The 22,000-nt window shown below is 40.2% G+C and overlaps 1 protein-coding gene across 1 annotated transcript; it reads left to right on the top strand.

Moving 5' to 3' along the window:
• The first annotated feature begins 46 nt into the window (after positions 1-46).
• LOC135786522 (cytosolic phospholipase A2 beta-like) lies at positions 47-20,052 on the top strand. The gene is made up of 20 exons (XM_073812479.1): positions 47-1,004; positions 1,207-1,279; positions 2,475-2,611; positions 2,806-2,937; positions 3,027-3,067; positions 3,227-3,269; positions 10,454-10,511; positions 10,774-10,993; positions 11,216-11,294; positions 12,576-12,610; positions 12,733-12,871; positions 13,302-13,438; positions 13,686-13,908; positions 14,101-14,218; positions 15,185-15,322; positions 16,924-17,031; positions 17,207-17,386; positions 18,967-19,136; positions 19,243-19,429; positions 19,581-20,052. The coding sequence occupies exons 1-20, from the start codon at positions 996-998 to the stop codon at positions 19,820-19,822; spliced, it is 2,469 nt and encodes an 822-aa protein (XP_073668580.1). The 5' UTR covers positions 47-995; the 3' UTR covers positions 19,823-20,052.
• Positions 20,053-22,000: the final 1,948 nt, after the last annotated feature.

Here is a 22,000-nt window from a genome sequence, read left to right on the forward strand (position 1 = left end):
TAGGGCCTTAAACATGCCCAAAAACTCTTGAAAATTGTCACACACGTCAAAATTGTTGGCCATTAGGACCAGGCTAAGGCTGGCACCTAGGCATGGCAGAGGCAGGCATGTCGCGACAAGGCAAGCAAACCAAGCAACTGCTTGGGTCCTCGAGCTGGTCTGGAGCCCAAAGACAATGACTGGTTAAGAATAAAATGCAACGACAAACTGTGTGCACGCCCCTTAAATAGTCAATGCAGTAAAGTGCAATGACACTGTTATCGGGATTCCCTCAAGGGGGCCCCTCTCAGTAGTCGCTGACAGCAGGCAGCCAACTACTTGTAAATTATCCAGCAAGGCCTAGATGCAGGGATGGGCAACTTCGGTCTTGGAGGGCAGGTGTCCTGCAGAGTTTAGCTCCAACTTGCTTCAGCACACCTGCCTGAAAGTTTCTGTTATGCCTATTAATACCTTAATTGGCTGCTTCAGGTGTGATTAATTATGGTTGGAGCTAAACTCTCCAGGACACCGGCCCTCCAGGACCGAAGTTGCCCATCCCTGGCCTAGAGGAATCATGTTAAGTCTTTTTTAATGGGTTTAAACTGTCAAAACACTGTACCATATACTACACCCAAAAATAATCCAGCATTTTTACAGTGTATGTTTTGTGTAATTAAATTAATACAAAAATTGGAACATTTGGATAAAAGTGTCTTCCAAATGCAAATATAACTGTGGAGACTTTTAGTACACTGTCCAAACTGTATACAATGAGTTGCTATCATCATTTACACAGTTATTGTAAGAAAATAGACATCCATATGAAAAGTTTTGTGGTTGGTTTTCTAAGACATGAGATGAGGACTAATTCTACGAATGTATTATACAGTATGACAAGAGGGAAAACTAGCTTGTCAAGCTGTCAACATTCGACATTTTGCATAGTTTGCCATATACTGTAGCACTCTCCTCAACATCTCACCAGTTGGTGGTTCAAGAAATATCCGGATCCAACGATGCTTAAGGTAAGCTAATGTTGTTTCCTCTCTGAAATAAAAGTATTTATTCTGATAGATAAATCTTTGCACTATTGCAAAAGCTCTCTCAACCATGGGAATTATAATTACTGTAAACAATGTAAATCATTTGATTCATAATGTAAATAACACATCAAACATAAACATTAAAAATCTCTGACCTGTTTATTTCTGTGTATTTGTTCAACAGAAAGAAGTCAAGCCTTACTGGAATCTTTCAGTCAAAGTTTTACATGGGAATATCAAAATGACATACGACTACTGTAAGTCAAGATGCCTATTTTATCAGTATCCAAACGACAACATATTAACTTCATTTTTGTTGCCTTAACTTTATTTTTGAAAAATGCTATTACAACAGGTTCTAACTTATGTGTTTACAGTTTTCACCTTTGCGATCACTTCGACTTGCTATCTGTGTTTTTGAGAGACCTTGTTCTTTATGTTGCTTCTTCCCACATGGAAAAAACATATATAAACATATATGTTTCAATATAGGTTTTGATATAAGTTTTACATATATGTGACATATATAAAATTGGCCGTTTTCCTATATTATATGTACATATATGTACATATATGCACATATATGTTAACCTATATATTGGTAAAATTATTAAAATCTGTAGCTGCTTATAAATTAAACATAAATAAAGGTCCAACCAAAGACAGTCTGCACCTGCAGGAGCAAGGTTCAAACCTCCAACCTTCCGATTACAAAAAAAAAATGCAATCCCACGCTCCACTGCTGGGATTCGAACACCCAACCTTCCGATCATTAGACAACTCGCTTTACCATCTGCGCTACTGTCACTGTTAAATATCACTGAACAGTAGCTGTTAAATTAAACCATTTTGTTATACATGTCGTAGACAGATCTTGTAAATGTTTTAAATGTGCAGACATCATAACTTTATTTAATAATTCACATAATTTATGGCCTGTATATGCACATATATGCACCTCAATTTTGCATATATGCAGCATATATATTATCATATATGGGCATATATGCTGTATATGTGCAGCATATATGGGCATATATGCTGTATATGTGCAGCATATATGGGCATATATGCTGTATATGTGCAGCATATATGTGCATAGTAGCTGCATATAGGTTTCATATATGTGCATATATATTATTATATATGTGCATATATGCTGTATATGTGCTGCATATATGTGCATATTAGCTGCATATATGTTTCATATATGCGCATATATGCTGTATATATGCAGCATATATGTGCATATAAGCTGCATATAGGTTTCATATATGCACATATATCCACATATAGGTTCTTTCCATGTGGGTTCACTTTCACTTTTGAAAATACCTTTAAGCCGCTTCAGCAATCTTCAGCTTACTTTATGTGGGCAAGTGAATGATGTAAGGGTTTAAATCTTTTTGCCAACACTCTACCATTTCTAAGCCTATCCCCATTTTTTCTTAGTTTCTGAAGCTGACTGCTATGTTATCTTAAACTTACCCACGGCATCTGCCCGTACATATCGCACCAAGACGATTGATAATAGCAACAAACCTGTATGGAATGAAACCTTTCACTTCAGGTTGCAGAGCAATGTCAAGGTAAACTAATAGGCAGCTGTCTGTATCTGTTCTTATGTCTGGTGGAATGCCATCTGGTTAAAGTAAAATTCAGGCAAAAATGGTTCTTCTGTGTACTCATAATCAAAATCACCTTTATTTTTTAAAGTACATTCCTCTTTAAGATGCACCTTGAGTCACTGAGTTTAATATCACCTCTTTTCTCCACTACACAGAATATATTGGAGTTTCAGGTCTATGACAATGATTTGTATATGAGAGATGATCTTATTGGCACTGTCCTGTTTGACACTGATAACCTCACACCAGAGAAGAAGGAGCAAAAATGTTTCATTTTAAATGATAAGGTGAGTGCTATGGAGACATCATGGAATACAATTGAAAAGAAAACTTCAATGATATTTAACATGTGTATATGTTTCACCTTTTCTCATAGACAAAAGATGAGCTGTGGGTGGAGTTTGAGATGACAAAGAGGTAAGCACTGCCTTTAATTGGATTTTAGTGGTCATTTGAAAATGAGTGATGTTTCATAACTTGCACAGTGCACTTTTGGAGCAATGCCCTGTTTTTCTCAATAAACATGCACATAAATATAAACTAAGCAGTGGTCTTGCCTGTGTCTGCCCATTGCAGCTCTGATGTGCCGAGCCCATGCATGTCTAATGGGGTGTTGGTGGTAAGAACCCATATTGCAGATTTATGTGTTTCAAGTGTTACAGAATCCTTACAATAATATAGTGCTTTTATAAGACATACAGTACTGTGCAAAAGTCTTGGGCCATCACCACCAGACTTGTTGTTTTAGAAGTTTTAATGTCCATCCATATTTATTTTCAATCTATTTTATTAAGATACAAACAGAAAATACAGGAAATATGTACAAAAAAAATGTCTTTAGATGTCCCACACCTGATCCGTATTATTTGCCCATCCGGTTTGATTTAAATTCCCCTCGTTTCCTCTGTTCTTTGCAAGTTCGTCTTTGTGTGTTCCTGCCCGCTAGCTCTGTCTAGTTCTTGTCGTGTCTAGTTCTTGTCGTGTCTAGTTTATTCTTAGAATATTTCACCGTGCTCTCTGCTGCCTTTGCCCCGTTAGATTCCCCGCCCTGCTGTCAGTCTCTCCCGATTGGTGTGGCATCTGTCAAGTCTTCGGAAACTCTCGGTCAGAGGAACCTCCTAGCGATATTCTACACCTTGCGCTGTCCAGCCGCAGTGCGCTCATGAGCGCGTAATTCTGCTGAAGACGCTGACAGCCGCAGTGCGCACTAGCGCGTAATTCTGCTCTACACCCTGACTGCCGCAGTGCGCTGTCCAGCGCGCGTACTGCTGAAGACTCTGACCGCTTCTCTCTCTCTCTGTGCCCCGCCAGGAATCACTCTCCGTGCCTAGCCAGGATTCCCTCCCTGTTCCCCGTCAGGAATACCATTCTGTGACTACGGAGTTGTGGATGTTCTACAGCCCTGCAGTGTTTTCTATTTCAGCGCACCTCATCACACACGGACACAGAGTGTTTTCTATTATACATATTTACATCTGATGACATTGAGTGTTTTTCTCCTATACATATTTTCACCTGAAGACATTGAGTGTTCTGCTTTTATACATACCTTGTGAATAAAACCTCTGCTCTGGGATTCCTGTCTAGTGTCATTCCTAACAGGACGAACTTGCCACAATGGATCCCGCGGAGGTTGATGCTCTCCGGTCGACGCTCGCTCAGCAGGGCTCACGGTTGGGACAACTCTCGGCTCGTCTCACTTCAACATCTCAAGAGCTGGAGGAGTTATCTGTCCGGATGGCTGACCTTTCCTCTCGTCTTGACCAGGTCAGTCATGAGGCCACCCAACCCAGCCAGCCGTCGCAGACGGAGCCTCATGTCACAGCCCCACCTCCTTATGATGGTAATCCTGCCTCCTGTCGGGCTTTTCTGTCACAATGCTCTCTGGTTTTTGCCCTCCAGCCCCGCCGCTATTCCGCAGAGCGCACCCGGGTGGCGTTTGTGATTATCCTTCTGGTTGGCAAGGCGCGTGAGTGGGCTACAGCCGTTTGGGATGCCGGCGATCCTTGCTGCCGATCCTTCAATGATTTTCGCGAGGAGATGGAAAGGCTATTCGACCGCTCCGTTCGCGGGGACGCCGCTGCAGCTCGGTTGGCACGCCTGGTTCAGGGAGGACACTCAGTCACCGAGTACGCCATAGAGTTTAAGACCCTAGCGGCTGCCTGCCACTGGAACGAAGCGGCTCTTCGAGCGCAGATTGTTGAGGGGTCGTCAGATGATCTTCAGGATGAGATCGCCGTGCACGATCTTCCCCCCACTCTCGAAGCCATTATTGATCTGGCTCTCCGGATCGAAGCCCGGAGGATCCTTCGTGGTCAGCGTCGCTCTCTGCGCCAGCGAGTGTTTTTGGGTGAGACTTCCACTTCTCCTTCTGCCCCGACGTCTCCACCTGTCGAGTCGGAACCTTTGGTAGAGCTTAGGTAGAGCTCTCCGCTGTCTGACATCGCAATATCCGAGCTCCTGGTGCCAACAGTTACCCTGGGTTGAATACGCCCATAATTCTCTCCCTGTTTCTTCCCTTAACATGTCCCCTTTTGAGGCGTCCATGGGGTTTCAGCCCCCTTTATTCCCATCACAGGAACCTGATGCGGTGGTTCCGTCTGCGCTAGCTTTTGTCCGTCGTTGCAAACGCACCTGGAGAAAGGCTAGATTTACATTACGCCAGGTTTCCAGACTAACCAAAGCCGCGGCCGACCGTCACCGTAGAACCGCGCCCCGTTTTATCTGTGGGCAGAAAGTATGGCTTTCGTCCAAGGATTTACCTCTCCGTGAGCATTCTCGCAAGCTGGCTCCACGATTCCTTGGGCCATACAGCATTGTTAAGGTTATTAATCCCGTGACGGTGAGGCTCAGATTGCCCCCAGCACTCGGTCGGGTTCATCCAGTTTTTCATGTGTCTAAACTGAAGCCTGTGTATTTTTCCCACCTTAATCCTGTTCCCTCTGCCCCCACCCCTCCCACCCCTCAGCTTATAGATGGTGCCCCTGTGTATTCAGTTAAGTCTTTACTGGATGTGCGTCGCCGGGGTAGGGGATTTCAATATCTCGTTGACTGGGAAGGATATGGTCCGGAGGAGAGGTGTTGGGTACCGGCCCGGGACATCCTGGACCCTGGGCTGATAGAGGATCTCCGCCGGCGACGGGGTGAGCCTCCTCATGGACCGCCCGGTGGCGGTCGTGGGGGGGGAGTCCTGTCATGATTTCGGTCTTATTGGCCGCTTTGTCTTTGTTTCACCATGTGTTGTGTTGTGTTTATGTTTTGACAGCTCCATCATCATCCATGACCTCATCATCTCCGACTCTTCTCACCGGCGTCCCACACCTGATCCGTATTATTTGCCCATCCGGTTTGATTTAAATTCCCCTCGTTTCCTCTGTTCTTTGCAAGTTCGGCTTTGTGTGTTCCTGCCCGCTAGCTCTGTCTAGTTCTTGTCGTGTCTAGTTCTTGTCGTGTCTAGTTTATTCTTAGAATATTTCACCGTGCTCTCTGCTGCCTTTGCCCCGTTAGATTCCCCGCCCTGCTGTCAGTCTCTCCCGATTGGTGTGGCATCTGTCAAGTCTTCGGAAACTCTCGGTCAGAGGAACCTCCTAGCGATATTCTACACCTTGCGCTGTCCAGCCACAGTGCGCTCATGAGCGCGTAATTCTGCTGAAGACGCTGACAGCCGCAGTGCGCACTAGCGCGTAATTCTGCTCTACACCCTGACTGCCGCAGTGCGCTGTCCAGCGCGCGTACTGCTGAAGACTCTGACCGCTTCTCTCTCTCTCTGTGCCCCGCCAGGAATCACTCTCCGTGCCTAGCCAGGATTTCCTCCCTGTTCCCCGTCAGGAATACCATTCTGTGACTACGGAGTTGTGGATGTTCTACAGCCCTGCAGTGTTTTCTATTTCAGAGCACCTCATCACACACGGACACAGAGTGTTTTCTATTATACATATTTACATCTGATGACATTGAGTGTTTTTCTCCTATACATATTTTCACCTGAAGACATTGAGTGTTCTGCTTTTATACATACCCTGTGAATAAAACCTCTGCGCTGGGATTTCTGTCTAGTGTCATTCCTAACAGGTTTTGACTGAAATTTGGACATATGGTGCTGGCCCGAGAATTTTCGGGTGTTTGTTGTATCAACCCCCACCTCTACAATGGCTGCAAAGGTGCACTGGAACAATCCTTCCTAAAATGCATTAAACGCTGCAAAAGATGCTTTCCAACAGGTGTTTTACCATTTGTTGTAAACTTGTGGGCCTATTTTTCCAAACGCCTCACACCCGTACATTCCTCCGTTGAGAGCTTGAATAATAGACACTCCAGCCCAGTTGGTGGCGATAATCCACCTTTGCCAATTGCAAGAATACAAACAACTCCATTTCTGTTTCCGGCGGCGGAGTAATACTGTACCTCACAGCACATCTAATACAAGTCAATGGAGTTGGACAAAAACTATGATAAAACCTGTTGGAAAGCATCTTTTGCAGCGATTTTTGTGTGAGCATATCAGTGGACACCCCTGACCACTCAGTGATTTTCACGTCTTTGTAAACGAAATTTTTATACATTTTTAGGAAGGATTGTTCCAGTGCAACTATGCAGCCATTGTAGAGGTGATGGTTATCCAACAAACAACCAAAAATTCTCGGGTCAAAACCGTTCTATTTCATCATAAACAATCTGAAAACAGGGCTTTAAGTGTAAAATACCAAACTTGTCCTTTAAGCGTTTTTGAGCAGAATTAAGTAAAAAGATTAAATCTTTAAAATTAAAAAAATTGGATTTCATTTTATTTAGGTTTAAGAGATCCTGCGGATCAAGTGGAAGGGGAGTTTACCCTAAAAACTTGACGCATCAGTTTACATTTTTATACAGTTTTTAATACTATAAACACATTTCCTGTATTTTCTGGATGTATTCTATTAAAGAGACTGAGAAACAATTATATATGATCACTATAACATTGCAAAAACAAATCTAATTCTGGCATGGTGGCATAAGTAAGACTATATATATATTATGTTATATATTTTATATATATATATATATATATATATATATATATATATATATATATATATATATATATATGTGTATGTGTATGTGTATGTGTATGTGTATGTGTATGTGTATGTGTATGTGTGTGTATGTATGTATGTATGTATGTATGTATGTGTATATTTGTGTATGTATATATGTTTGTGTATGTATATATGTTTGTGTATGTATGTACAGTCTTGTTCAAAATAATAGCAGTACAATGTGACTAACCAGAATAATCAAGGTTTTTAGTATATTTTTTATTGCTACGTGGCAAACAAGTTACCAGTAGGTTCAGTAGATTCTCAGAAAACAGACGAGACCCAGCATTCATGATATGCACGCTCTTAAGGCTGTGCAATTGGGCAATTAGTTGAATTAGTTGAAAGGGGTTGTCATGACTGCTGGGTGATCAATGGCTGTGTTATCTGTGTGTGTGTGTTGTTTACCTGTGCTAAAAATAGCAGTGTCTACCTTTGACTGTACAAACTCAAAACTATTTTGTACAAACATTTTTTTTTCTGGGATTTAGCAATCATGTGAATCACTAAACTAATATTTAGTTGTATGACCACAGTTTTTTAAAACTGCTTGACATCTGTGTGGCATGGAGTCAACCAACTTGTGGCACCTCTCAGCTGTTATTCCACTCCATGATTCTTTAACAATTCATTCACATTTCTTGGTTTTGCTTCAGAAACAGCATTTTTGATATCACCCCAGAAGTTCTCAATTGGATTAAGGTCTGGAGATTGGGCTGGCCACTCCATAACTTTAATTTTGTTGGTTTGGAACCAAGACTTTGCCCGTTTACTAGTGTGTTTTGGGTCATTGTCTTGTTGAAACAACCATTTCAAGGGCATGTCCTCTTCAGCATAGGGCAACATGACCTCTTCAAATATTTTAACATATGCAAACTGATCCATGATCCCTGGTATGCGATAAATAGGCCCAACACCATAGTAGGAGAAACATGCCCATATCATGCTCCATGCTTCACTGTCTTCACTGTGTACTGTGGCTTGAATTCAGAGTTTGGGGGTCGTCTCACAAACTGCCTGTGGCCCTTGGACCCAAAAAGAACAATTTTACTCTCATCAGTCCACAAAATGTTCCTCCATTTCTCTTTAGGCCAGTTGATGTGTTTTTTGGCAAATTGTAACCTCTTCTGCACATGCCTTTTTTTAACAGAGGGACTTTGCGGAGGATTCTTGAAAATAGATTAGCTTCACACAGACGTCTTCTAACTGTCACAGTACTTACAGGTAACTCCAGACTGTCTTTGATCATCCTGGAGGTGATCATTGGCTGAGCCTTTGCCATTCTGGTTATTCTTCTATCCATTTTGATGGTTGTCTTCAGTTTTCTTCCACGTCTCTCTGGTTTTGCTCTCCATTTTAAGGCATTGGAGATCATTTTAGCTGAACAGCCTATCATTTTTTGCACCTCTTTATAGGTTTTCCCCTCTCCAATAAACTTTTTAATCAAAGTACGCTGTTCTTCTGAACAATGTCTTGAACGACCCATTTTCTATTGCTTTCAAATGCATGTTCAACAAGTGTTGGCTTCATCCTTAAATAGGGGCCACCTGATTCACACCTGTTTCTTTACAAAATTGATGTCCTCAGTGATTGAATGCCACACTGCTATTTTTTTGAACACACCCCTGTCAGGAAATGAACTTCGGAGACAAGTGCAAGTTAACAATATTTATTTGGAAAATGAGGTAGAGAACTGGAGAGCAAAGTCACTGGTAGATCCACACATGGCACACACCCGTTGGCTCACTCTAGATGATAACGCTACTGTGGGAATGAAGCACTCCCACAGTAGGAGAGAGTGAGTCGGCGCTACACAATAATCCACTGTGAAATCCTGATGTAGAAAAGCCACCCGGAAACCACTGGTCACCGCCTAAAAACGAAGCGAACCAGCGGTTCCGAGAAACAACAGTCGTTAGAGTCAATGTAATCCACAATGGTAAATAGGTGTACTCCACTCACGGGTGATGATGCAAACCAGAGAGAGACAGAGACAGCTGGTATACCGCCTAGAAACGAGGCGAACCAACTGTACCGAGAGACAAACAAAGTCAATGAGATCCAGTACTCCACAAGCGAGCGGTCCGGGTGAAGACGAGTCCCCGAACGCCGAAAACCAAACCTGGGGTAACAAGAGGAAGAGACAGAGAGCGACTGACAAGACAAGGCAGGGCAGCAGGACTGTGATAAAACAATGAGCGCGCAACGAAGGACAGGACTACGTGCAATATAAAGGAAAAGGTAAACGAGACACCACCGGTGAACAATTACCGAAACAAGGGGGCGGAGTTAGTGAACACACGAGGAACCGGCACCACAGGTAAACAACACACACACACAGATAACACAGCCATTGATCACCCAGCAGTCATGACAACCCCTTTCAACTAATTCAACTAATTGCCCAATTGCACAGCCTTAAGAGCGTGCATATCATGAATGCTGGGTCTCATGTGTTTTCTGAGAATCTACTGAACCTACTGGTAACTTGTTTGCCACGTAGCAATAAAAAATATACTAAAAACCTTGATTATTCTGGTTAGTCACATTTTACTGCTATTATTTTTAACAAGACTGTATATGTGTGTATATGTGTATATGTATATATGTATGTATGTGTATGTATGTATGGTATGTATGTATGTGTATGTATATATATATGTACCAAAAGTATATAGATAGATATATAGATAGATCTTATAAGCTTTATGTTGTCCTGTGAAACTAGGCAGGTCCTTTTTGTGAGCTGACAGTGGGGGTAGACAAACTTCTTAAGAACTCTGCAGGTAAATGCAGATATTTGCATGCAAACTACTATGCAAATATTTTCACATAAATTATTCAACCAATGTATAAATGACTAGATATTTGTTAGTCTAAAGACAATGTAATAGAAAACAAGTAAACGTATTGAGCTCTATTAAATAAATGATATTCACAGCATACTCACTGAATAAAAAGGAACAAAATGGATGAAGTTAACAGAGCATTTTTCACTTGAATGATATGATCCTAGGTTTAAGTGAATCTTTGTTTTGTATCCTTCAGCGATACGTAATATGGTGTTGAACCTGAAAGGGGGATATAAAGAGGATCATGTCATCTCACAAGAGGAGAATCAGAAATTTTTTAAGACATTTTGTTATTACATCAACCGAAACCTGGAAACTGAACTTAATCTAACAGGTGTAATCCTTGGTGAAAATGTACGTCATCGACCCCAACAGGCATTGTTTACAGATGTGACAATTGTGGGAAGTACCCTCATGTATTTTTCATTTTTGCTGCTATAAGTAATAACAGTAAAAATGCATTGTTTACATTTATTATTTTGCTTTAAACAGCAGCCTGGAATCAATATGCAAGACTCAGTATGTGAAATGATTTTTAAAAATTTTCCAAAGTTAATGTTTTGTTCTTGTTCTGCACTTCTTGTTGTGTTGTTTGTCCAGTCTGAGAAAAATCAAGTTGATGGTGCAAATCAAAAGAGTGAAGAAACTGAGACTTCTATCCCTTTAAAAGCACTACCATCCAATTACCAAGTTACAGTGTCTTTGCCCCTGGCACAGGTGAGAACGTCTTGGTTACGTATTTAACCCTCGTTCCCTGAAGAAAGGGAGCGGAGACGTCACGTTGTGACCGACGAATTGGGAACTTGCTAGAGAGACCAATCTACTTCGAGAACTACTTAAACGCCAAAGAACTTGGCATGCAGGTATTTGCATAATGCCGGCGCCGCCCTGCATATATAAGCAGCAGGTGCAGAATCCACTAAGGAGATGGAGAATAGGATTTAACACAGAAGGCCGGTCACTACTTGTTTCTTAACCCACGAAAGGGAACCAGCAACTGGGAAACGACCTGACTGAGCGGAGTAGGAACGCTGCGGAAGCCACCCCCTGATGGGGTAAATGGGTGGTACATAATAAAAATATGATGGTCGAATAATAGACAGTAATAAGACATATTGGGAGACGCAGAGCGGGCTCTGCTAAGGGAAAACGTGGGCTAGTAGGATTATCCCCACAGAAAATACTCACAAGGGAACCCCGCAGAAGGGGACGCAGTGTGGAGGCCCGAGCCAAGCACATAGGATTACAGAGAATGCAGCTAGTGAGAGGCTGACAGCCAAGGCAGTGGAGGGAGGTCAAAAAATAATTTTCAAGCCATTTTGACCAAACACCCTTCCGTACCGGTACTACGGTGTAGCCCCAATATAGGGCTGCAAGCCGACATGTGAGCCGGTGCTCAGTGCTCCCCCAGATGAGGAGAGAACACAAGAGGAGACTGGATCGACACAAACACTATAGAATCTAGTGAACGTGTTAGGTGTCATCTTTAAAAAGACGCAAATCTCCGGGACATGAGAGAGTGGCTGCCTTTAAAAAGACACAAAGCTCAACTTATATTACTCTTTTAGGGGAAACACACTCTTTAGATGCTTGTTGATGATGCACACAGGGGAGAGGCAACGCACACACTTAAACTCAAATAAAAAAGAGAAAAAAGTAGAAACCACAAGCATCCGCTGTGGTACTGCTTGTCCAACCAACTTCATCAAATGGTGTACTCAAAGCTAATTTGGTATTCTGCACCTGCTGCTTATATACGGACCTGGTGGGGCGGCGCCGGCATTATGCAAATACCTGCATGCCAAGTTCATTGGCGTTTTAGTTGTTCTCGAAGTAGATTGGTCTCTCTAGCGAGTTCTCAATTCGTCGGTCACAACATGGCGTCGTAGTGACCGACTGAAAGGGAACTAGCATTGTTTATATTTGTGGACATACTGTACTGTATGTGTATTTGTGTGCATGTAAACAAACCTTTCTAAAATGGAAATGTTTTTAAAGGAAAAACTTGATGTGGAGCTGAAAGCGGAAGATCGGTAACAAACCTTTAATTATGTTATTTAGTTGTAAAACAATATGATACCAGACTTTGTGTAACAGTATCTTTTAGTTTCAATCCATCCTGTTCTTATAGTTATAAGGTTTATGTGTGTTATAGTTTTACTGAAGAGCTCGATGTACGTCTGGATTTTGATATCCCGAAGGAAGAAAATAATTTTCTGGTAAAGAGGAGTAAAATTGTATCAGAGGCACTTCAGAAGGTTCTGAATCTCACCACTACACCTGAACCCAGCAAGGTATTACAGAGTATTCAGATACTTTATATAGGCCTACAGTATACAGTATATATTTATTAAGTAGTGTAACTTTATTATAAACCTTTCATAATCTTACTCTTACACACATCATTGAACTTCTCAAACATGCTCAAAAGTGATGTTTTTTGAGCATGTAATTTAGAACATGGAGTGAAGAATACCATAGGAAACTCATGAACTGATTGATGAAAAAGTACAATACCACTGTAAGCTGCTTTAAATTAAAGGTTCATGTCAAATGCATTTATTTAGATGGCTATAAAGGTGTAAAGTGCAGCATTTCCATTTAAACTCAATGCCATGACATTGGAAACCCCAATGTCCCCTGTCCCATTTACTTAATTATATTGCACATTTGGTCTGATTTGTCTGATGTGATTGTGATCAATGTTTGTGTTTGACTCCTCAGGTTCCAGTAATAGCTGTGGTGTGTACAGGAGGTGGGACTCGGGCAATGACGGGCACCTATGGAGCTCTTAGAGGTCTGCAGAAGCTCCAACTCCTTGATGCTGTCAGCTACATCACAGGGCTTTCTGGCTCCACCTGGTAAGCAAAAAAAGCTACAGGCACAACAACGGTGTGTGGCAGGTTAAAAAGCTAAAAACATACATTGTAAAATAAAGAGTGCTAAAAAGATATCTATAATGGATTATAAGATTAATTTTTAAATAAAAGAAGCCAATGGGTCACCCTGATATGATTCAGTAATATAAATTTCTAAGTAATTACAATGAACCACTATAACAACACTCTGGCAGATCTGTTGTTAAGAACCTTTTTCTCTATTTTTCAGGACTTTAGCTTCTCTTTATGGCGACCCTAACTGGTCTAAAAGTGACATCATTAAGTTTATAGAGTCTTCAAAGAAAGAAATCTCTAAAAGTACATTCAGTATATTTTCCCATGAGCAGCTGTTGTACTACAAAAAGAAGATGGAGGAAAGAGGAAAAGAAGGGCATATTGTCTCTCTTATTGACATGTGGGGTCTAGCTATAGAGTATCTTATTCAAGGAAAGGTACTGAATACAGAAAGATTCTTTTGTAGCTATGTTGAAATATGATGTTGGATAGCAATAGTTTTTGAATTGGGGCATTATCTAAAATGTTGAATGTGTCAGTGATATAGTAAACAACAGTCTATTACATCTGTAAGAATGAGTTAGAGTGAAAATAACTACTGTAGATGAATTAATACATTTCTTTCATAGAAACCCTTGGGTACGCTGACTGAAATGCAGAAGGCAGTGTCAGAAGGCCAAAACCCTTTACCCATCTTCACAGCTGTTAATATGAAGGACGGCAATTCAGAACGTACAGCAGAGGCCGGTATGTACTGTACTATATTATATCCTGTACAATGTATTATAACATTGTACAGTAAGGGACAGATACACTAAATACTAGAAAACTGTTCTGTTTGTAGTCTATGGCACCTCCATTTTTTGTTCACAAAACAGTGCACATAAATCACTTAAAAATGCTCACTGTTACGGTGCAGCACCCTTTGAAAAGGCCCTAATATATTCTATTTAGGTACTGATATGAATACATCTGGTACCAATATTTCCTTTGAGGTACAGTACTAATCTGAACTCTTGCAAGTGCAAAGGACTTTTTACTTTTTAAAAGGGTGCAATCCCAGTGACAGCTTGGGAAAAATTTTGACCATTTTTATCTCACAGCAATTTTTTTATTTCGAAATTGTAAAATTATTAAATAATTGGAGAATTGGATACTACCCTGTTTGGAGAAATGACCTGGTAGTTTATTTCTTTGGAACAAACAAAAATTGGAATAGAATTAGAAAGTATAAGAAAGTATAAATGTAACTTCAACAAATTTGGCAGGTGATTCTGTCCAAAGTGACACATGGGGCGGTTTGCCGGACAGGGATTAGACTAGTCTTAGACTAAAATGAATGTAAGAGCTGTCCAAACTGAACACAATGTGCACTGATATATCTTAAAATATATCAGTGCCCTTTGTTTTGCCTCAAAATGCACACAAATAATGTTTTTAGTAAGGCATATTTTTTAAAACTAGTTAGATTTTCTAATTAAACTAAGGCCTAGTCCTGTTTTAAGCTAATCCCTTAGTGTGTAATTTATAAATTTTCCTAGTGTGTGTATTCCTGGGAATTGAAACCATGACCTGAGCACTGCTAACACACCCAGTTCACTAATATAATCTACTGGAACATTCTGACTTGAATGGGATTGTATTTAAAGTACTGTACTTACAGTATAGGATTTTTTTTTAACCCAGTGCCCATTTGTTTTTTTACACATTTAGAATGGTGTGAGTTCACCCCATATGAAGTTGGCATTTCTAAGTATGGTGGGTTTGTACCTGCTCAGAACTTTGGGAGTGAATATTATCTTGGTCACCTGGTCAAGAAACTTCCTGAAACTAGTGTGTCCTTTCTGTTGGGTAAGTTTGAATGTGTACATAACTTAACTGTGGTTTATCACACCTGACTTCAGTTTCTCTAGCTACACTCAGGCCTGATTACTGCAACACCTGTTCACAATTAAGAAATCACTTAAATAGAGGGTATGCACATGATGTCACCTTTGGCGAAAGTGACTGCGGTAATGCCCACTGGTGGCAAAAAGTCTGAGCGACAGCATTAGCATGTAGCGTGAGATCCGCAAAAACGTGTCTAAAATGAGGGAAGTTGTTGTCTGATCGACTGTGCAAACAGATTCAACAAGAATTTGTAGATATCGTTTGGAAGTATTAGGCAAGACAAACATATACAGGTATGTCAGCAAAAGAATTGTCTGGTCACATGCCAAGATCCCAAGATGATAATTGTCAGTTATACTGCCGCTTTCTATTAAACCCAGGCATTTTGTTCAATGTTTTGCCACTCAACAAGGGTAATTGGTCACGTGGAAATATGTGTTGTCTATAGGACCTGTCTGACAAACTGAAGTAGACCAAAAGATCCTCAAAAGCTACTCATCATGTTTAGATCCAAAGAAATATAGGAACAAATGAGAAAGAAAGTAATTGAGATCTATCAGTCTGGAAAAAATGCCATTTCTAAAGCTTTGGGACTCCAGCGAAAAACAGTGAGAGTCATTATCCACAAAAAAAAATACATGGAACAGTGGTGAACCTTCCCAGGTGTGGCTGGCCGAGCAAAATTACCCCAAGAGCTCTGCGACGACTCATCCAAGAAGACCCCACAACAACATCCAAAGAACTGCAGGCCTCACTTGCCTCAGTTAAGGTCAGTGTTGACTCCACCATAAGAAAAAGACTGGGCAAAAATGGCCTGCATGGCAGAGTTCCAAGACGAAAACCGCTGCTAAACAACAAGAACATAAAGGCCTGTCTCAGTTTTGCATCTTGATCATCCATAAGACTTTTGGGAAAATACTTAAATAAATTTTAAACTTTTTAGAAGGTGTATGTCCCAGTAGCACAGCATTTCAGAAACAGAACATCATACCAACGGTAAAATATGGTTGTGGTAGTGAGATGGTTTTGGGCTGTTTTGGTGCTTCAGGACCTGGAAGTCTTGCTGTGGAACCATGAATTTTGCTGCCTGGTAAAAAATCCTGAAGAACAATGTCTGGCCATCTGTTCGTGACCTTAAGTTGAAGTGAACTTCTGCAGCAGGACAATGATCCAAAACACACCAGCAAATCCACCTCTGAATGGCTGAATACAGAGAAAATGAAGACTCTGGAGTGGCCTTGTCGAAGTCCTGACGTGGTTCATGCGCGACAACCCTCCAATGTGGCTGAATTACAACAATTATCCAAAGATGAGTGTGCAAAAATTATTCCACAGCACTATAACAGACTCATTGTAAGTTATTGCAAACGCTTGATTGCAGTTGTTGCTACTAAGGGTGGCCCAACCAGTTATTAGGTTTAGGGGGCAAGCACTTTTTCACACAGGGCAATTTGGGTTTGGATTTGTTTTCTCTTCATATTAAAAAACTGCATGTTGTGTTATCTATACAGTGTTAATGTATAAATATGCGCATAAAATGTTTTGTTTTTTTGCACATGTAGGAATATGGAGCAGTGTTTTCTCTCTGAATCTGACAAATATATGGGCTGCCGCAACTGGCATCACCCCCTCATGGAGCCCAGGGGCTGAAAAGGAAGCGAGTAACACAAGTAAGAGTTTGTAATTGAGTGTTAGGTAGGTTTAATTTACAATTTGCTGCCATGCCAACCAAAAATATTTACAAATTCAGATTTCAGGATAATACATGTTATATTTCAGTTGTTCATGATTATACACAGTATAATGATTATGAATCAATTATCTGTCACTCTGCATCTTTTAAAGAAACTGATAATACGCCACAACCACTCAGCATGTCCGTGGTGAGTCCAGTGGCTGACTCCGCTAAAATGGTGAGCAGTTTTATGAACAGTCGGCCAATCATCAGCCAGATGCCCAACTTCCTGAGGGGTCTGCAGCTACACCGGGATTACAGCGAGAACTCTGCCTTCGTCGCATGGAAAGGTCAAGAGCATACATATCACTGAACACAAGTGTTAAAGTGTTTAAGTCCCATGTTAAAACTATGTTTGAGGAATAAAGTACTAATATTTTGAGAATGATATTATAAGAGATGTTTAACACAAATAGAGTTAATTCTATGCAAATAAACTTAATGATTTAGTAACATTTTAAAGTGAATAAAGCCAATGTATTGTTAGCTACTTGGAAAGTGACTTCTGCCTATCTTTCAGTTATGTTTGCACACTAAAGGTTCTGAATATGTATGCTTTATCATTTTTTACAACTGATGCCCACATAACAGTATAATTTATTTTTGCACAAAGAAATTAACCAGCTGGAGTCTTTGCTTACACTAATCCATTACATTCAAAGCAGACTGATGACTTGTCATTAATTACCAGTTATTAAGCACTCATAGATTTACTATATTCTTTTAATAATACAGTGAAGTTGCAGCATGTCTGTTAGATGATGTAAATGCCATTTAGTGTTGTCTGGTATTACATGAAATATAATCTTTTTGCACCTGGAAACCGGATTCTGTTTTGGCCAGACTGATCTCACGGAAAGTTGTGTTATAGTCATGCAAAATTTGATTAATGTATTCGTGTCCATGGCACGAAATTCAGTTTTTTTTTGTGCTTTGAGCATGAATGTTTTCTATTCGTGCCTTGAGCACAAATGTCTTTTTTGTGTCACTTTCACACATTTCTAGTTTCTGGTCCGTTGCACAACTTTCTTTTTTGTTTAATTTTATGTATTGTTTTCTCATAGTTTTTTTTTCCAATTTTTTTACCATTATTCCTTGGGCTTGGGGTTAGAATCACTTTCTGTTACATGTTAAGACATCCTAACCAAAACTTCAACTCTAACTCCAACTGCAGGCAAGAATAGTTTTAAAAGCGAAAAAGAAATGTGGAAACCAATACATAACTGTACATTCTAACCCAAATCCCAAATCTAACCCCAACTCTAAGCAACAATGATTTCAAAATAAGGGAAAATTAGAAAACGATACCAAAAATGACATGAAAAAAAGTTGTGCCACAGACCTCAAAAACTATTTATAGAAATTTGTGTGGCTGACACGAAAAAGACATTCATGCTCAAGGCACAAAAAAGCTGAATGTCAAGGTCAGGGGACGAATGAACCTTTTATTATTAACTTTTATTAACATGAGAACAATACAAAATGAACCTGCACAGAACTAAGGACACAATGACATTATATAGAAAAAATCAAACAAGATAAAAAGGGGGAACAGGTTATGGGAGAAAACCAATGGTTACTAATAAGCAGGAGAACGAGGGGGTGGGGACAAGAGACTAGACATCAGAGGCACATGAGCCAATAAGCAAGGCCATGAACCTCCACATAGAGCATGGGATGGCCAGAACCCTGCCATCATGACTAGATATAAATACAAAACAAGACTACTTGGCAGCATCCTGACACTGAATTTCATGCCATGGACACAAAAAAATTAATCACATTTTTTGGGACTATAACACGGCTTCTGTGAGATCATGTTGGTTTTGGCATACAGTAGTCTGACACAACCTTACTGGTTTATCTGCAGAAAAACACGCTGATGCCTTTCCTAACACCCTGACCCCAGTGGATTCCCTGCTTAGCTTAGTTGATGGTGGATTTGCCATAAATTCAGGATTCATCCCTGTGTTAGGCTCTCAAAGACATGCAGATGTAATTCTTTCTCTTAACTACTCTTGGGACCAAGACCAGTTTCAAGTAAGTTATAGCTGTAAGCTTGGTAAATGTTTGGTTTAAGATGAAATATGAAAATGCTATATTTGTTTGTTGTTAATGTTTTGTAATGTTTGAATGTACCCGACAGGTCCTGAAGCAAACTTATGACTACTGTATTGATCGCAAGATTCCATTTCCAAAGATTGATTTCAAAAAGGTGGAGTCAGAGCCGATACAGGAAGTTTATGTGTTTGAGGATCAAGAAAATCCAGAGGCTCCTATAGTGATTCACTTTCCCTTTGTCAACATCACATTCAAACAATTCAAGGCTCCTGGTAAGCACTGACAACACTCTGGACATCCCATCCTGATTCATAATGCAGCTTTTTTAAGGCAGTGCTATATTGATATTCCTCAAACATTCTGATTAAGGTTTTGCTCAAAAACCTCTCTGCAATAAGTATAATAATCATGTGTTTGATGCAGGTGTGAAAAGAGTTGGTGAAACGGAACTGAAGGAGGGAGATGTTAATGTTAACCTCACTGGTGACTCCTCCCCTTACATCACTTACAAAATTACATACACACCGGAGGACTACGACAAGTTAATTAACCTCACTTCCTACAACATCCTAAACAACAAAGATGTCATTTTGAAAACGCTGAACCAAGCAGTTAAGAGGAAATCCAAAAAAAAAAAATTAATGTCCTTCAATGAAGCTGGCTAGCAAAATCACAAAAGTCTTAGAAACCGTGATCTGGATCTTTTTAGTTTTTGCTTTTAAATGTCCATCCAGAAAAGTAATTGAATCCCTCACTATGTCAACAGTGTTTAAATGTATTAAAGGGGCCATGGCATGAAAATGTTAGCGTTGCCACTTTGAGGGTAAACAAAAATTAGGTCATTGAAATATGGCTCTCCTTATGATGTCATAAGGAGATCTTATTATAACAATACCACACCTTAACACTCTTGGGTCGGCTGCGGCGCGGGCGCCGCAAACTCTTTATTTTTCAATCACTCCCCAAAGAGTCTTAGATAACTCTGCTGATTTTGGACATACAGATATGATTTATACATCATTTAAAATGTTACATTGTCTCGTTTTTTTTCTGTCCACTCCCAATAAAAACAGCATGTTGTGCTTTTCGCAAAATTAAGAAAATAAACATGATGCGCGTTTTGTTCTCTCTCCCTCAGTGAAGTCCTTTCAGAAACACGTCAGAAAAATGAACTGTAACTTAACGAATACTTGTCATAGAAACAAAAGATAAATGTCTACATAATGCTTGGAATGTCTGCTTTTGAAAGATGTAAGTGAAATCAAAAATAAATATTGTATTTCGTTGTTAACTGTATTAGAAGAGAGAGATGTACCGTCTTTCTTTTGTTGCTTCATTATCTATAATGAGCCACGCCCCGCTCCATTGAAGAGAAAAGCAGAGATCATCCATATTCATTAGTCAACCCCACAGTCAATGGACATTCCGTCTCTGCAGCCATTCACTGCTGTGTTGAGTTTTAATCCGAGTGCTGGAAACATGACATCTACTTGTTTACTCGTGACTGTAACTAAAGTTATCTCCAGACGTGAGTGTGACTCGATCAACGTCCAAACGCACACACAAACACACAATGCCTCATATTTGAAGCGCTTGGTGGTATCATTATAAAAGATGCGATTGCACACGTCACATACTTGTTTACTCGCGCCTAAATCTCCAGACAGACGCGAGTGTGTGTGCTTCGTCAGTGTGATGGGATCGACGTCCAAACTCACACACAAACACACGATGCCTCATATTTGACCCGCTTTGTGGTATTCTTATAAAAGATGCAAGTGTGTGTGTGCTTCGTCTGTGTGACGCGATGTCCAAATGCACACACAAAGACACGATGCCTCATTTGACACGCTTTTTGGTATTCTTATAAAAGACGATTGCAAACATCACATCTACTTGGTTACTCTCGCCTAGTAAATAAAAGTTATCTCCATGCGCTTATGTTTTCTTTGTGCTTCCGTCAGACGCGATCAACGGCCAAACGCACACACAAACACACAATGCCTCATATTTGACCCACTTTGTATTAAGACGCATCTAAACACATCTAAAACCCAGTTTATTCGTGTATATCTCTGCACAGTAGGTTTATTTAACGCGGGATCATGCATGTGAAGGCATTTCTTTTGTGTTGCTTTCACAAACAAACACGTAACAATAATGGCGTCTTCACATTCCTGCCTAAAGGCTCATTATGCAGCTCATTATGCAATTGTTTTGTTCTTCAGCTGTCAATCACAGATTATTCAAGAGCTTTCAGCCTCCTTGCATATTGCCTTCCTAACCAAAAAGTGACTTTGAAATTGTAAATCAGTATATTGTGTTATGTGAAGGAGTAAGCAGAATGATTTTCACATCATTTTAAAGAAAAACTCTAGACTACTAGATCCTGTTTTGAAAAGTCTTGGGAAAACATGTTTAGAATGAGTTTTGTGAACTTATATCAGTCACTTACATTTTTTTCTTTTTCAAAAACCATGCATAAACATTTTTCTCTCAAAAATACAAACATGTACATACATGTTAATCATATAATATAGTAGCCCAGTTTGTGCTGAATGCAGTGTTATAAGACTTTTGCCATTATTATGTTTTTAAGCAATTGAAAAAAGCACAAATGTCAGGGCAGGTCAAAACTTCTCCAGGGCCCTAAAAACCCCTTAGACCCCAGAGGGTTAATCTGCACTATCCAACCACAGCACTGCCATTTAGTGCAAAGAAAAAGAGAGAGGTAAAAAATAATTGACATCACAATTGAGTCATCATTGTGATCAGTGTTTGCACTTCATCGCTCATTTGCATGTAAAAGGACACACCCAAAACGACACATTGTTTCTCATCCA

Source organism: Paramisgurnus dabryanus, chromosome 17 (assembly GCF_030506205.2).
Source record: "Paramisgurnus dabryanus chromosome 17, PD_genome_1.1, whole genome shotgun sequence".
Taxonomy (NCBI): Eukaryota; Metazoa; Chordata; class Actinopteri; order Cypriniformes; family Cobitidae; genus Paramisgurnus; species Paramisgurnus dabryanus.